The sequence below is a fragment of the Onychostruthus taczanowskii genome, unplaced genomic scaffold (genome assembly GCF_017590055.1).
Source record: "Onychostruthus taczanowskii isolate IOZ18803 unplaced genomic scaffold, ASM1759005v1 scaffold20, whole genome shotgun sequence".
NCBI classification, from domain to species: Eukaryota; Metazoa; Chordata; class Aves; order Passeriformes; family Passeridae; genus Onychostruthus; species Onychostruthus taczanowskii.
Window position 1 is genome coordinate 1,883,377 of NW_024499240.1, and position 16,866 is coordinate 1,900,242.

Here is a 16,866-nt window from a genome sequence, read left to right on the forward strand (position 1 = left end):
AGAGGCTGGGAACGAAGAGGGGGGTGCTGGGAGATGCGGGTAGGCAGAGAGAAGAGGACACAGAATGGCTTTGAAAAGCCAGGAAGGAGAGATTCTATTTCTCTGCAATGGGTTTGTATCAGCCAGGCTTAAATAATGGTATTGCAAATTAAGGCCCAGGGGAATTTGGAGCATACAAGTAAGCTTTTGTTCTCCAAACCCCAAAAGGTATGTGGGAGATTTGGGGGTTTGTTTCCATTTAAATGGCATATGTATTTCTAAACAATAAGTTAAACTTTTTTGCTCTTTTTATTGTACAGCCTTGCTGAGTCAGTACCTGTTAGGAAAGATACTATTCCCAACCAATGTAGCAACAACTCTTTCAAGTAACAATTATCTGTTACTGTACTTAGCACTTTCATTTATTTGCCTTCAGAACTTCTGAACAAGGAAGAAAGCAAAAAATCTAATGTAATAAACCTCACAGGGAGTGGAGGACGATGGGAGGTGGGGGAAGCAACAGATCGAAAGAAGGATGCGGGTAAAAGTCATTTGAAGGGATGCAAGTTTTCCTGTGTAAACACAGAAGCTAATTAGAATGTTGTGATTTTAAAACATATTCTGTTATCAGAAAGCAAAATAGAAATCTGTACTAAAAAAAAAAAAAAATCATCTGTAAGTCTTTAAAGCAGGTGGACAAAAACGTAGGCACAGTCAATACACCTCCACTGCCCCCACCCCGAACACACGCACAGATATAAAATTGGGTTAGTTTTCTGTAAATAGGCTTAGCTCCTGTAAATATATCTTAGGATTTTAGGTGTACTTTTCATACTGTAAGATTTCTATATGAAACCAGTTTAATCTAAGTGCCTCTGATTATTATTAGAAACTCATTATTTGAGGACATCTATCTTTACAGTAACTATGCACCATTAAAGAGCACAATGCCCATAATTGTTTAAAAAAGCCGTGAGGGGGAAGGGAGAAGGATCAGGAGGAGGGAGAAGATAACTAAGGAAGATTTTGCAATTAGAACAGCATCATCTATTCTGCATTTTGTTCCTTGGAATATCTACACGGTAACAAGTGGGTTAAAGTTTCTTCTGAGCAAAATCACAAATTAATCATTCCTTATACCTTTATTAATGCATATATTTTTGTCCTGATGAATTTAAAATGTGTTTTTACAACCACCAATAAAAATCAAAAGCTCTGTTTTTTCTATCATACAGCATCAGTAACTCAAGAGGGAGACTGGAACATTTAAGAAGTACAAATAAAGCTAATGCCTACCATTTTCTGGGGAAATTCCTTATAACACCTAGCTTCTGAAATTTGTTGCATACCTGCAACTCCAAAGTCAATAGAAATTGCAGGGACTCAGTGCTTCTGATAACCAAGTACCCAAAAGTGGAAAGTTGAATTACACTTTCTGAGATGCAATACTATTTGTGATGTTATCTCAGCCACTCAGACCCTTCAAGCTCAAACTGCAGCTGTCGTAATGCTCTGAAACAGAGAGGAACAGTCACTTCAGCCAAAAAGGACTTGCCTGTCATGAATGAAAGTAGTGAATTCTACAATTTCTAAGCAGATGACTTCCTGGGGAAGTGGGGGTGGGATGGTGTTTGCTAATTACTCAATAACAAAATATCTTTCCTTAATTAATGCTGAAAATTATTACTCCAAATAAATACTAGTGTCAATTTGTTATTCTGCACTATATGGATAACATAACTCAATTATAACTGAGTATTTCTAACTAGTGAAAACTTTAAAAATGTCATGCATTAAGGCACTGTTTATTCACAGTCTCTATAAGCACACAAGATATATTTTACCTACAGCTCGTAGAGAGATATATTTTACCTACATCTAACTTTAAAAAACAAAGGCTTCTGACATTTACTGAACCATGTGTTTCAACAAATATGTTCTCTGCATATTAAGGTGTGCCTTTGATACGACTGCCACACTGACAAATGCTAGGGGCTGAATAATGACAAGTGCTTCATACCCCTTGTTATGCAGGGTTTACTGACATTAATCTGAATAACATTGCTTGATGGGATGACCACAGTTACCCATCACGGTTCATGTTACCACTAAAGTTTTTTAAACCAAAAGTGGAAAAATAAATCAGTGTTGTAGTACAAAGAATGCCTACACAGGACAGGAGCATGAAATACAATGAATGAAAGCTAAAGAACAAAATGAAAATCAATGATTAAGAAAGGTTAATTGCAGCATGAACAGTTTCCAAAATATACTTATTACTGCTTTTATTGAAGGCAGAGAAAGAAATAAAAAATTATCAGAAATTCTATGAACACATGAAAAATTATTATCTTTAAAATAAAACATCTGCTTATTTATTGTATGCTCAATACAGTACCACTATAGTTATAAAGGTAATATAAAGCCTTATGATATAAAGACCTAACATCAGTAAACACAAAACCACTTAATTTTGTAAATCAAGTGTTCATTTAGTTGAAGAGCTAATAAATTTATGGTTTTCTTCCATACTAAAAATAATGGAATGTTTATGGTTCAAATTTGATGATGTTTAAACCAAAGAGTTCTCTGACTGAATGGAGATAACCAGTTCACAAATTAGCACAGGTGACTTTAAGTCTATATTTTTACAACAGACTGTTTTAATTTTAATTTCTCTACTCTAATAATGCAGATGACCTAACTATTAAACTTAAAGATCTTCAGCAAACTCCATATATATATTAAATAAAATAATTTTATAGAATGCAAAACAAATTAATAAAAACATTGTCCAAACTGAGTTTTCATATGGCCACATTGCACTGTTATTTTAGAGCTGCAAGGGAAAACAGAATTGTATCCACATACTAAGAGTATATTTCTACAATACTGTATCTAGTCATGTGATCCACAAATGCCAACAACAAGGGACTGAAAATAGGATCAATTCTTTTCTTTCTCAGAAACAATCTTGTAAGCATCTGAGTTCCCAAAGACATAAAAGAATAGTTACTTTTCTGAGATCTTTTGATATTGCTCTTCATGGTGGAGCTATCCACAAGTGATAGGAAAGATCTCTTTTGAAAGTAAATGGTGCTTCTTCAAATGTGTTCAGAAACATCTTTGCTGTTCCTTTCTCTGTTTCTCAAGTTTAACTTGAAAAGGATGCTTGATTTTTTAAAATTTGGTTTAGGTATCACAATGGGATACCTAATATCAGTCGGTGCTTGCAAACCTTATTCTTCCAGCATAGAATCTAGCTGTTTCTTTCTCTGTGTCAACACAGGAGGCTGAAGTAATCAGATAGGTCTAAAGAACACAGAGGATGTTAACCTGCACTTTCTCAGAATCTGTGATGAGTAGGTTCATACTTTCAACATGACCACACTGAGCCACAAGGCATATAAATAGCTACTTTCACCTAAAAGCACAGCTATCACAGCAGTTTGTACAGTTGGGCTATCAGTTCATAATATTTTGAATGTCAATATTGATACTATTGTCATGGATTAATAATTTCTGCATATCATTTTATCATTCCCATCTACCCTCTGCTGTTGTTCAGCAATATAAAGTAATTTTTGGCTCTTCCCCTCACCATGTCTCCAGCAGACAAGCACACAAAATCAGTTGTACTGTCTAGGAATACCTTTGCAACACTACAGTTGTAAGTTTTATTAAGTGATAATTCAAGCTCACTGTATAAATGCTTTTTTATTAATGACTTGCTTGTATGCTAGAATGGAGGAGACAAAAAGCAAAAAACATCTCAGACGAAAATAGAGATGTTATTTCCAATATATTAAAAGGCAAGCTGCTGTTATTCTAAATCAGGCAAAAAAAACCCCAAAACATCTTAAATGAAAACATGAAGATACATTCCTGCCACAAACCCCTGTGACCCATCAGGTTCAGCCTCCCATCTCCTCTCAATATTCATTTACAAATTCCCTTCAGATTAGTAGGAGTTATGCAAACATGCCTTCATGTGTCCCTTAAGCATTTTATCACACTGAAGAAGAGAAACAAAAACTTCAATTGTGACCTGTATCAGAAAATCATTCATTCAGATCCTGCTTAATTAGATGTGAGACCGCTGTCCTAGTTCATGAAGTTTGACCACAGTATGCTCTTACTGCTAAAGTATTAATGCAAATAAGATACACATTACTCAAAAAAAATTGTCATCACCAATGTATAACCAGCGTGACACATGAATACATTCTAAAATATCACACAAAATAAACTGTGGCATACATCTCCACGCATTGAGCAATTCATCTACAGAAGGTGAGCCACATGCTTTAACAAAGAGTACAGAACAGATTAAAAGTAGAATACAGAAGGGTTAAAAACGGGCAACAGAAAGTCGGGGTAATACATGATTTCAAGGAATCTGGAACAAAAACGTACTTCACATCACCAAAATTTGTAATCATATCAAAATAATCTCAGCGTTTTGTCAACACACCTTTCAGGGTATTTGAAGTTTAACTATCAATATGCTAGCAGTAGCTACACTATAAAAGAACTGAGAAAAGAGTTTCTCAGTTACAGTTAAATAATGACTGGTAATTGCTATTTCAGTATTTCATGGCATATCAGACTACATACTTAATAGACTATTATGGAAAAAAAAAAAAAATTTAGCCAGTGGCATGACAGTCAGCTGTAGCTGCATTATTTTTAATTACAGCCAAGATACATGAAACTTTTTCCCCTCTGCAAAAAAATGGTTTAAAGAACAAAGTTTTAGTCCATTATTCAAATAATGTATGGCTGTTCTTTCTATTGTATAAATACAATAGCTTTTGTAGTAAGGAGTGTTGCTTATATGATTAAAGAGATAGTTGAGTGTTATGATATGTTTGACAGGTACCGTTCCAAGCACTATCGGAACAGACACACAATACTGTTATTAACATTCTGTGTGTGCCGATACCTCACAGCAACAGAGCTCGGCAAAACGAAAGCAGAGACTCCACATTTTCATCACTGCAGACATCTCCGTATGCCCTTAATCAGTGGTGCTTTCTGCAGATTACACTTTTTTGTATTCATCCCATTCTCAAACTGACCTGTCTAAGCCGGATCTCTCCCCCAGCTTCTCAAGATTCTGGTAACCAAGACTGACCAGCTATTTTTCTTTCCATTTTCCCCTCACTTCTCACAGTGGGGCCAACCCCAACAGGTATTTAGAAGCAACAGTAGTGAAGTCCACTTGTGCTTAGTAGATTGCTGCAAATACAAATTATCTTCCAAGAAACATTGCATATATATATATATATATATATATGCATTCTCTTTAACATGCCAGTCGAGGGGATGACAGGTACAATTATTAAAGGTCTGAAAGACTTAGGTTTCCTTTGACCTCTATTACACCTCCAGTGTAGGATTCTCTGCTCCTTGAAGGGTAAGACTGTATTTGTCGAACCTACAGTAACATCTAGCAAGTGGTTGTCTCTGATTTTCTCTATTAGCTACCATCCTTTAAAGGAATACAGTTTAATCAGTCTCATTAAAGGAGATCTATATGTTGTTTTGACTGAAAGATTTCTCTTTTTTTTCTTTTTGTTTTTTTCTTTTGTTTTTTTGGGGAAAAAACAAAAATTGAATGATCTTAAGGAATTTTTTTTATACTTGCATTTCTCACACACTCTATAAAAATATCATTGACATGGGGTGAAAAGGTCGCATACCTCACCGAAATGGAGCCAAGTACTCCCGTAAGGTTTTTCACCTGGAAAATATCCCTGTAACTAATTCTATGTATGGGATTTTTTAAATTATTATTTTAGCAGCAACAACAACAACAACAACAAAAAACAAAAAAAACAAACCAAAACAAAAAAACCTCTGGGCCTTTTCCCAGCTGAGAGTTCCCTGAAGTCATCTTTCCCATAAGGAAGATAAGTTTTCACTTAGAGGATAGCATCTCTAGCAGCAAGATTTTAATACTCTGCAACAATATCAGGGATAGGCAATCCTGAATTTGCGACTCTTCAAATTGCTTTTATAGCTATACTATTCATTTCGGATCAGATGCTTATCTTAAATTTCATACATCCATAATATCTAATTTAAAACTGCTTCCAATGAGTCAAAGAACAGTACTGGAAAAAAAGAAAAAAAAAAAAAAAAAAAAAAAAAAAAAAGAGAAGAAACAAGACAAAAAAAAAAGACAAGCCACCAAAACAAACAAACAAACAAGCCACTGTGGTTCAGATTCTAGGAACTGTAAATTATTTTATCTTTATAAAGCTAAATATTTTTTACACCAGTTAAGGATTGGGCCCAATAGGCACAATTCCATTTCAAACTTCATTTTTTTCACCTCCACAGTACTGCTTCTCATCTGCTCTATTAGTAACACATGAGAATTTCTAATTAGCTTATTCCAAATTATTTTTACAGTTATTTATATGTCTTATCAATAACTGAGGTGAAAAAAATGTGCTGATTTATCAATTAATCAAGCTTTATGGACATACGATATTCCTCAATACTTCAGAAATGTTTGCAGAACAATTTCCTCCAATCATATGATCAATGAATCAATGTAAAACCCCAGTAATTAAATTTATCAACTCGGTATCAATACATCCAGCACTTTATGAAAGTATTGTGTGAAGTTTTTTCTGTTAACGGATATATTGATTGAGGGCAAAGAGCCAAATATTTCTATTATTAGATCTGGGGATGCGAGATCAAAACTCAGTCTGTCATAAACAACATACAAGTGTTTCATATAGGCAGATCTCATGCTGATTTTATACCATTAAATCCACTCCTAACAAGCAGATAAGCTTATTAATTGATGATTAGGACTACAGAAAGATCAGTCATCATATTCAATGCCTCGTGTATTCATTCATTGAATAAACTTATTGACAGGAAACATACAGAATAATTCTCCTCTATGAATTATATTTTAAAAGTAAACTGAGCATCTAAACAACAGCAGATTCCAAACCTTGTTCATGCAGCAGAAAATAGCCTTATTAAATTTTGAAACTAAAGCTTTGTATTTTGAAAGAGATTCTCTCTCCATTGCATATAGCAGTTATTAATAGAGGTGAAAAATAAAGCCCAAAGATGACACATCTAATAAGAACCATAACATAAATAAAACCATGAAAACAAAACCACCATCCAACTGTTTTACAGTTCAATTTTTAAATGGCTAGTATACAAACTATTCTGGGATATATTTTTAGTTGCTATCCCTTACTATATACACATAAGCAAGTAGGGCACAAAAGTTCATCAAGTGCCATTTTTCAATTATAAGAAATAAAAGTAGTAGGGCTTTTTATATCAAGAAAATAAACCACAAAAAATGTTTGGCTATGCTTAACTATAAAAAAGCTTAAAGAACAGCTAATGACATAAGACTAGTCATTTTTTCCCATGAACTGTATGATGAAAATATCAATAACAGTACAATCTTAATATTTGCAAAATGATGCTACAATAAGCAAACATTCCTGTACTTTCACAATGTTGCAATAAATAGAAACAATTCGAGCTAATAGTGAAGGTATCTTAATATGACGGGAGGAAATAACAACAAAACCTCCAAACCCACCAGATTCACGTAGGAGTCACATCCTGTTACAAACATCAAACAACAATGAGCCTTTATTACCATGCTATGATTCCTTCATTTCAAACATGATTAATTAGCAACTATAACACTCACCAAAACTCCCACCACGCTGCTGTTTGTTGCCTATTTTCAAATGGATCTCTATCAAGTATTCATAAGCAGTGTTAGTCTCATTTACGACACTGAAGAAAAGAAGTCAAAGCATCCTGCTTTAAGGAAGATTTCACTCTACCCTAGCCAAAAAAATAAAAAGCACAGAAAAGAAAACAGAAACTCAACAACCAAACGCCAAACCCTTGTTTCTTCAAAGGGATTCCTTTATAATTCAAACAAAAACTTTATATAAAATGAAAAACTTTTTAGTGAAGTTGCTAAACAATTTAGATAGTTGAAAATAGAGAAAGATAAAACATCAGTTTTAGACTTTGTTTTGGTCTCTTTTTTTTACTTGAAATCTCAGCTTTACATTCAATTTGAAATACACTGCTCCTGTTGAGAATGAAAGCATGGTTCATGTGCTAAAAATGGACAGAAAAAGAGAATCAGAAGGGGAGGAGACACTTAGCAGTGCTCTTAACATGTTTTAAGTTGTGCTAACAGATATCTTCAAATGTATCTTACTTGCTATAAACATTACTTTGGCAGTAAAAGAAACTTTGCTTCACAGGGATGAGAAGTGGAAACTGAGATTACAAACAGAAGAAGAAACAAGACTGAGAGGGGAGGAAAAAAACTGCCTTCTTAAGCAGAACTCTATAAATACCATCAGAAAGACAACAAAAAAAGGTTCCATTTGGAAGCAACAGATGTATTCCTGAGCAAGAAAATATCCCCGACGAAATACTGCAGAGAGTCATACAGAGAGGATCTTTAGAAGCCTGAAAAGAAATTGCCTGTGTGGCAAAGCTAAAGTTTCCATGTGAAAATAAAAACAAGGTAGAAGATCCGATACCTCCTTAGTTTACCAGCTCTTTTATCAGAGATACTTGATGATTTTGTCACGCCCAGAACAGAGCAATTTCTAAGTGCAAATCAGTCCTACTCTCTCCAGCTTTCTCAATTTTATAAATTTGGCATCAAAAACATCAAAGCAGCTTCCACTTCGGACCTAACTTTTAGAGGATCAATGTGACAAGTCACTGCTTGATAGATGTTTCTCTTGATAAACGACTTGTTCAAAAGAGACATTGTAGCTTTCATTTCCTGACCACAACACACTTTTAATTTGCAACAGCAGAGCTGCTCGAGTGTGACTAGTTCCCATTTCCCAGTCTTTCAGGACTGTAGCACTGTCAGGCCACATGCATGGGCAAAACAAAAACTCAGAAAGGGATGAATTTGCAGAAAGAATTTTAGCAAAACTTTTCCTCAAACAGGAACCTGATTACATTTGATTTCTCCTAACAGTGGGCTCTTAAACACCCCCTCCCAATCACCCTCAATCCTTAAACATTTTAAGGGAAGCAAGGAAAGAGAGAAGTCATATTGAAAATATATACTTAAGCACCATAGAATATATATAGCTGCCTAATAGTATCATGTTTATTATACATACATATATTACTGCTACTATAATTATTATTATTATCTGGGAATTGCATTTAACAGTCCAAACCGTCCACACCATCCAATTTCAGCTCTCAGCATACTGTCCGATTCCCGATTTAAAATTTATAAATGTAATATCCTCCTCATCACAAGCAGCAGTCCAATCTGCTCTGAATATATATTACAGCTTTAACATCACAGAGGGAAATCTCCCATCTGGCAATCACATTTGCTCCAACAGCTCTAGGAAAAAAAAAAAAAAAAAAAAAAAAAAAAATGTTCCGCTCTCGCTTGCTTGCTCTTCTCCTTAAAACATTTCTCAGAGCAAATTATGTGCATCTAAAATAAACAGTTGCCTTATTGATCGTTCCAAAGTCAACAAGTTCTAAATGCAAAATGCAATCAGATCATTTCCATCATATATCACCTGGGATATGTTTAGCAATACAGTCACCTACAACACCAAAATAGGAGTGTACATTGTGCAACTGTCTCTCAATTTCTTTCTTGCATTCAGATATGTTATTACGAGAGATCATCAGCCACACACGGCAGACCTCCCCCTTATCCCAAACACACACACGCACGCACACACATGCACACGCTCTCTCTCTCCTAGGGTCTCTCTCCATCCTTATCTGATACTATCACACACAATTAAAAGTGAACATACCCCCTTTTTGGTTGCACAAAACAGACTAATAGTCACTTTTGTTGTTACTTCCTTAGCCTTAACTGCATACCTAGAGGTGCATCTACTTCACCACAAGGAGCTCTATTGAAATTCCCCATGCTCCATTTTATCTGACTTTTTTGGAGGAAGGGGCAGCGTGGGGATCTGGAGAGTGACCATTAAAATAATGCCAGTTAAAGCACCTGATTATTTCATTCTGTTAAGCGTCGAGAGCAGAGCAGTGTGAACCAGACACTTGTAAACTGAGCATAAAATACTCCTTATAAAATCGTATTAGGCATTTGGCCACAACAGTAATTTTGTTTGTTTACATGCAAAACATTCCCTCAACCCACATCAGTCAGAATCTCTAGCAGCTGATTACGCTGAAAGTAAGAGAGGGAAAAGCAGCTGGAGTTTAAATAACTACTAAAAAAATATTAGTTTGCAAAAGGAAAAGATGCATTTTAGGCACGTATGTACGAGCACATAGATGTGTAGGTGTACATATTCATTGCTACACGTTTTTGCCCTCTCCACTCGCCGAGTTTTACTAATTTACATACCATTGGAGTTCAGTGGTGTGTATAGTGCACTGCTAGTAACATGCAACTTCAGGATTTACAACTGAGATCAATACAATGGACAAAACTAATGCCATAATCAAAGCAGAAACGACAAACAAATGATAGCAAGAGAAAAAAAACGCTTATATATACACAAGAAAATATACTATTAAACATTAGGTATTTATTACAAAATATTTGCATGCAGAGTCCTCGGTGCGTTATCATGCTATTTAAATTTGTCTTTGCTATTTAGATGCAAAGGAAGTAGATCCCAAAACGGACATACCATAAACACTGGTGCTACTGATCATTTCTTGCTGGCAGCACAAAAAGCTGAATTGGATTTTTCACAAGCAGGAATTCCAAAGGTTGCTTTTCATTAAAGCCACTTTTCCTCTCAGCTATCAAATGTCACTGCCTTGAAACGTGGGCCCTTTCGTCAGGTATTCATTTAACCTACATGCATATAATTAAGTGGGAAAGCAACATCAACAAAAAGGGGATCTCAGATCACAAGAGAAGAAAGAAAGGGGGAAAAAAAGCACATGACCAGGAATGCAAGTCCATGTCAATTTCACTCACTCCCATTGAAACTAACAAGAGCTCCAGGGAGGATAGTAATAGGATCAGTGGATTGTATATACCATTAAATTATACATCTTTCTCTCCCTCCTGAGCCAACAATACGCCCACCACGCTGTACCCCCTCCAAGATGATGTGCTTACATTTTACTGCAACAGCTCCTCTGACATATTCGTGCCCCCCCACCCCCCACCAGCCAAGACACAGCAATTTAAACCTAACTTTTGTTCTGCGAGATTCTTATTTGCACTTATTTGGTCAGAACTTAGTTGCCTCAATGTCCAGACCCGCGTTACCTGCAGTTTATTATTTTCAAAGCAACTTAAAAATAAATCCAATTAAGAGGAGGAGGAGGAAGTGGGGAGGGAGCTTGCAATCGCGAACTCTTAATCTGCCTACTATTGTTGGCAATGATCAAGGAGGAAAAACCATGCACTGCGATTGTATATCTGTACTTTCCAGACTACGATCAGGCAAGCAGACCGGAGTGCTTAGTATCAGAAAACGACCGCAAATTAGGCAAAATATTTAGGACACGAACAGGCAATTAATACGCGGCTGTGTCGGAGATCTTTAAGATTTAATAAAATTTAAAACGATGGTAGGGAGACTGGGGGGGGAGGGAAAAAAATAAATATCCTCTTACCTGGAGATTTGGTACAAGAACCCGATAGGTTAGAGTAGCATCGATCCGATGTGTTTGCTGATGAATGGGGGCTCGGGTTAAATGAAGGTGCCTATGATTTGAAATCATTCCAAGTTTTTGAAGGGAAGACTGACTGCAGCCTCTGCCATGTTGGAATTTCAAACCCAAAACAGCTGCTTTGCAAGGAGCCAGCATGCCAGCAGCTGGACGCCTGCGCAGAGCGCCGCCGAGCCAAATTCAAATCACTTTCACGCGAAGAGCCAAAGATCAGTTTTCAAAGGGGGAGCGGCGCGGGGGGCGGGGGCGCTCCGCGGTCCTGCGCGCCGGGGCCGCCGCTTCCCGCGGGGGCTGGCGGGGTGTCCGCGCCGCGGCTCCGCTCCCTCTCCCCGTGGCCCCGCGCCCGCGGGGCAGGCGGGCGGGCTCCGGCGACGGAGGTTCCCCCCGGCTGCGGCCGCCTCCGCTTCCCTGCGGCCGCCCCGCGTCTCCCCGCCTGGGACCGGTGGGGCGTCCCGGCTCGACCGGCAGCGGCCTGCGCGGCTGCCCTGGCCGGCAACTCCTGCGCCGCGTCCCCGGGCGGGCGGCGTCGGGGCTCGCTGGTCGCCACCGCCTCCCGCCCGAGGAAAATGGCCGGGGTGGAAATGCCGGCCCGGCCCGAGCGGCGGCGGCCGGGCCGCGCAGCCCTACCCCGGCCCCGCGCTGCTCCCGGGGAGCCCTGGCCGCTGCCCGCCGGAGCCCGGCTGCTAGCAGCCGCGGAGAGGCAATCCCGGTAGCCGGCAATGGCTGAGGGGCCCCGGCAGCCACACCTCCCTCTCCCCGCACTTCCCAGCCCGGCTCGGCGGGGGATGGCAGGGAGCCAGCTCAGCTACCCCGGCCCACAGCTGCCGGGGACTCCCCTTGCATCAGAGGGATTCCCCGGGGGGGCTGTTAGACGGGCTTTTCAGCCGCCTCATGCTGGCAGGGAAGGCGTATGGTGGCCAGGCGGCAGGCACGGACCGGGCCCGGCCTCTCGCACACGGGGCTCCCCGGCGCGGCCGAACGCCGTGCGCCCGGGCTCCCCAGCACCCTGCTCTCCCCGCTCCATCCCCGCACACGTCTGCGCGCCCGCTTCCCTGTCACCGCAGCTGTGGAAAGGGGAGTGAGAGCTTCCCACGAGACAGATCCACGTTTCTGGGCTTGCATCTGATGGGACTATCAGAGCATTTTTACCTTCTAACAGGGAAGAAGCCGTGCTGTCCGGATGCTGTTCCTGGGCTTTGGTTTAGTGTCCTGGAGTGGTTTCACTTCCTCTCTTCCTTGTCCTGCTGTAGAGTTAAGGATGGCTTCGGAGGGTTGTTTGTCCGTCCTGGATATAGAGGAGAATGATTAAATTTTCTTAGTAAAAATGAAAGATGTAGAGGCAGTTAAGGCTCTCGAGGAGGCAGGGGAGACCAGTCCCAGGGGATTAGCATCTGGAGGAGTGGGAATAGGCTCGTTTCCCGTTTGTTTCCCTTTGCAGTAATATAGTAGGCCTAAATAAAACTCTGAACTAGTTGCCAGCAGAAGCTGCTGTAAGCTGTCAGCCAGTCCTATCCTACCCGGGTAATGGAGAAGGAAAAGAAAGAACAGGAAGGCCTGTCTGGTTGATATTGTCCGTGCAGTGATTTAGTTAATCCAAAATGATTTTTACCTGCTGGTGAAAATGGGCACCTTTCACACTTTTGGAAGGCTGTAGCCAGCCAGTGTGACAAAACTGTGCCTAAAGATTGGAAACAAAAAGTGCAAAAGGGCTAGACAGACTTTTGCTTATTAAGAATATGGAAGGTGTTCCTGGCTCACTTGGACAGCTGGGGATAACTCTAGTTACTGCTACATGAGGAGAGCACTGCCAGTGGAATAACAAAAGTGTCCTGAAACAAGGAGCTGGTTTGGAGCAGATACTGCTTTTGCTTCCCAATAGGTCCGAGGTGTAACAAAACATACACAGGAAAACAGAGTTAAACTGAATTTTGGGATGTAGAGAGCTATTTTTAGAACTTGCAACATGGCTATAGCAACAGGAGTCTGTTGAAATAGCTTTAGACAGCTGTCCAGAGCAGCCAGCGGGCGACACCCAGCCACAGCACCTGCTGTGGTCCAGTGTGCACCATGCTCCTCTGACACCTTTTCCCTGCCCTCAGCATCAGGTGGCTCTGAGCAACGAGCCCAGAGCCTGGGTCAGCCCATTGCCTATGCACACAGCTGCTCATCGTCCCTTCTAGGAGAGCTTGTGGGTATTAGGCAGCCACCTTGGCAAGCAGACAACTGCTCCAAGTGCAGGCAACACGTCAGTAGCCTCTGGTATTCCCTAATTTACCCACCTACACAAGTTACATTTAGTAGCCTCTGATACTGAAATCTGCAGCACAGCATATTGCCTCTGCTAGCATAGCCAGCACCAGGCACTAAGTCATCACGATTTCAAGGTTATGAGCTTGGTCTAAAAATCATATTTTTAAACATAAAAAGGATTCTTTTGTCTTTGCTACTTTATGCATCTGGATTATTTTCCTGCTGTTTTTTTTTCCCAAACCATGGCACTATGCACTTTTTCTCTCAAGAGAAAGATGTTTCTTGCTCATGAGTTACAGAGCTCTGTGACTTGTACCTGTAGGAAAACAACAACTGGCAATTACCATAAGGCATTAGTCAATAAACACAAGTGTTTTTTAAACTTTTTAGACAATAAAGAATGTATTTAACAATCTTTGTATTGCATTAACCTCGGTATTTTCTTTTTATATACTGTTTTTTTTATTCAGGCTTCTCCTGCCACATTAAAATAGCACAGATTGAAACAATAGGCATGCAGCATATGTTTGTATGGGCTGACATTCATCTCTGTGCAGAAGGTCAACATAAGACTTACATACTTTATTAAGTTTTTATTTTGAGGTGTGAATTAGGACAAAGTGAAGGCCTTGTTGGGCTCATCTATACATGGATAAATTCCACTCTTTGTTTAAAATGACACCAGTCCTGATCCTTCTGAATGGGAAATTCTCTTAGACTTTGAAACCGGAAATGTTTCTTGGAGCCTATTTCAACATCTAGGTGAAATGTTTACAATGAAATTCAAGACTACATAAAACTTGCCTGGTTTCAGGTTTTGTTACAAACTCCGAACTTGGACCAGATTCTTTGAAAGGTTCACAGACCTTTTCAGCAAATCTAGATTAATAACATTTAAACCAAGTGAATTGTGGAAACAAAACAAAAATCACAGAAAACAAAGAATAAAACCATCTAATTATGCTCCTATGGGAGGTTGATGTGATGCATGTGAACTTTGTAGTTTCTACTTGGTAGGTCTAGTAAAGGCTTTTAAGAATTACAATAAAAACAAGTGTTCAGTGATATATTCTTTAGTGACTTTAATTATATTTATTTTATTTGTAAATTAAAACAAGTTTTCAGAATGGCAGACAATGTCTGAGTTCTTGTAATTCTGAAATTTGGCAGCACCTATATCCGCCTTGTGTGCTGGAAGTGCAGACGTCCAGGGCACAGCCTCCTGCCTGTCTCCCTCCCTCTGTGCTGGGGAATCCCTCCTAGTCTCCTACTCTCAGACTCATGTGGGGCAACCACAACTGTCATTGCATACTAGAATGTGCTGCAATACACAGGCTGCAAGTACTCTTTTTGGAGTTTTGGTCACTGATGACTGTATGTATTATTTTATTCCTTTGTGAGGAGCACAATCTGTTTAAGAGCTCAGGCAACTCAAATCAGATGTTTATACCACCTGGATTCCCACTGAGCAGCTGAGGGAATGTCCCACATGCTGGGACTTTTCCAGAATGTGTGTGGCAGGATAGTCCCTCCTGGGCCTCCCTTGTCTCTCTGACTGGAGTGGTCATCATACAGAACTCCAGCCTCTGCAGCTCAGAGGTTCGTTCACTTGCCTTTTCAGACCACAGTCTTGTGTGTCAGCAGGAGTTTAATGGCTGCCTCAGCTAGCTGGGGCTCAGATTCCAAGAGGCAATGACACCTGTGTAGACCCTAAAGTATTTATAAATATAGATCAGAAGTAATTGTCTCTTTTTTCCATACTAACAACTAACATTTAGTTGAACTAATGCCATATAGAAGTCCCATAGCAAACAGTGGGATAATGGTTAAACACAGAGGAGTAATACATTCCAAATATTGTAACACATTACTTCTAGGTTCTTCCCAGGAGATTACAAAGGATGAAATCCCTTCTAGCCATACCACTGATCTGCACAGTTTCACTTCGAACACATCTAAGCCTTAGGTCCGTGACTAAGCCAGGAACGCATAAAGTCTTCCTGGACTCCTTAGCACACAGCCTGCTGGTTTAAGTACTGGCCAGTACCTAATCTAACAAAACATCACTTGATCTCTCAAACTCAAAGAGGGTATGGTTAGATCAGATATTAGGAAGAGATTTTTTACTGTGAAAAAATAGACACTGGAATGGATCATCCAGAAAAGCCGTGGATGCCTCATCCCCAGAGATGTTCAAGGCCGTGCTTGGTAAGGCTTTGAGTAACCAGTTCTAGTAGGAGGTGTCCTTGCCCATGGCAGGGGAATTGGAACTAGACAAACTTTTAGGTCCCTTCCAACCCAAATCACTCTATGATTCTATGACCACAGGCCATGTTTAGTGTAATTCCTGACTGTATCAGAAAGAAAAAAAATATAGAGAGAACATCTGTCCATAGAGGCACTTTTGCATTTTAGCTGTGCCAGTGTAAAAATAGATTACTTCTATGATTTGTAACCACTTTGGGTTAGATTCTGAGGTTTTAAAGAAATAGCATTTCCAATATTATTATTCTCTTCTTTGTACATTTCCACTTCTGTATTAATCAATCACCTTGATTTCAGTGAGATTTCTGGACAAACCCTTTACTGGTCATTCTCTACAATCTTGCTGAATATTTGATGCTTTTGGCATCATAAAAGTATTGGTCCTCTGAAGTCACTTCTATTTTCCATTTTAGTCCTGGAGGAGAAGTTGTTCACCGTATCCAACAAAAAATATTCATTTAGCAAGTGCTCTGTATAACAGAACAATATATAGATGTTTGTCACATAAATATCTGAAAAGACATATGCCTTCTGGCATTTCTTGAATTTTGAGTGCTTAATACTTTTTACCCTGGTCATAAATGCATTTTTACTACAATTTCTCAGTTTTTTTAAAGCAAGCTTTAATACAGAAAGTCCCTCTTGGGGAACTCTAGGAAGGAATTGAATGTTTTTAGGGCT

At 39.3% G+C, this 16,866-nt stretch overlaps 1 protein-coding gene across 4 annotated transcripts in view; it reads right to left on the bottom strand.

Moving 5' to 3' along the window:
• Positions 1-12,885, bottom strand: part of FIGN (fidgetin, microtubule severing factor) — a 106,542-nt gene extending 93,657 nt beyond the window's left edge. The window contains exons 1-2 of one of the 4 annotated variants that reach the window (XM_041403633.1): positions 11,614-11,836; positions 10,671-10,840 (exon numbers count right to left, since the gene is read on the bottom strand). In XM_041403633.1, coding sequence (XP_041259567.1) covers positions 10,671-10,695 — 25 coding nt within the window. In that variant the 5' untranslated portion in view covers positions 10,696-10,840; positions 11,614-11,836. Of the gene's footprint in view, positions 1-7,687; positions 7,787-10,670; positions 10,841-11,613; positions 11,837-12,819 lie in introns of those variants that run through there. The other 3 variants (XM_041403635.1, XM_041403634.1, XM_041403636.1) reach the window with 3 other exon arrangements.
• Between the last annotated feature and the right edge of the window lie 3,981 nt (positions 12,886-16,866).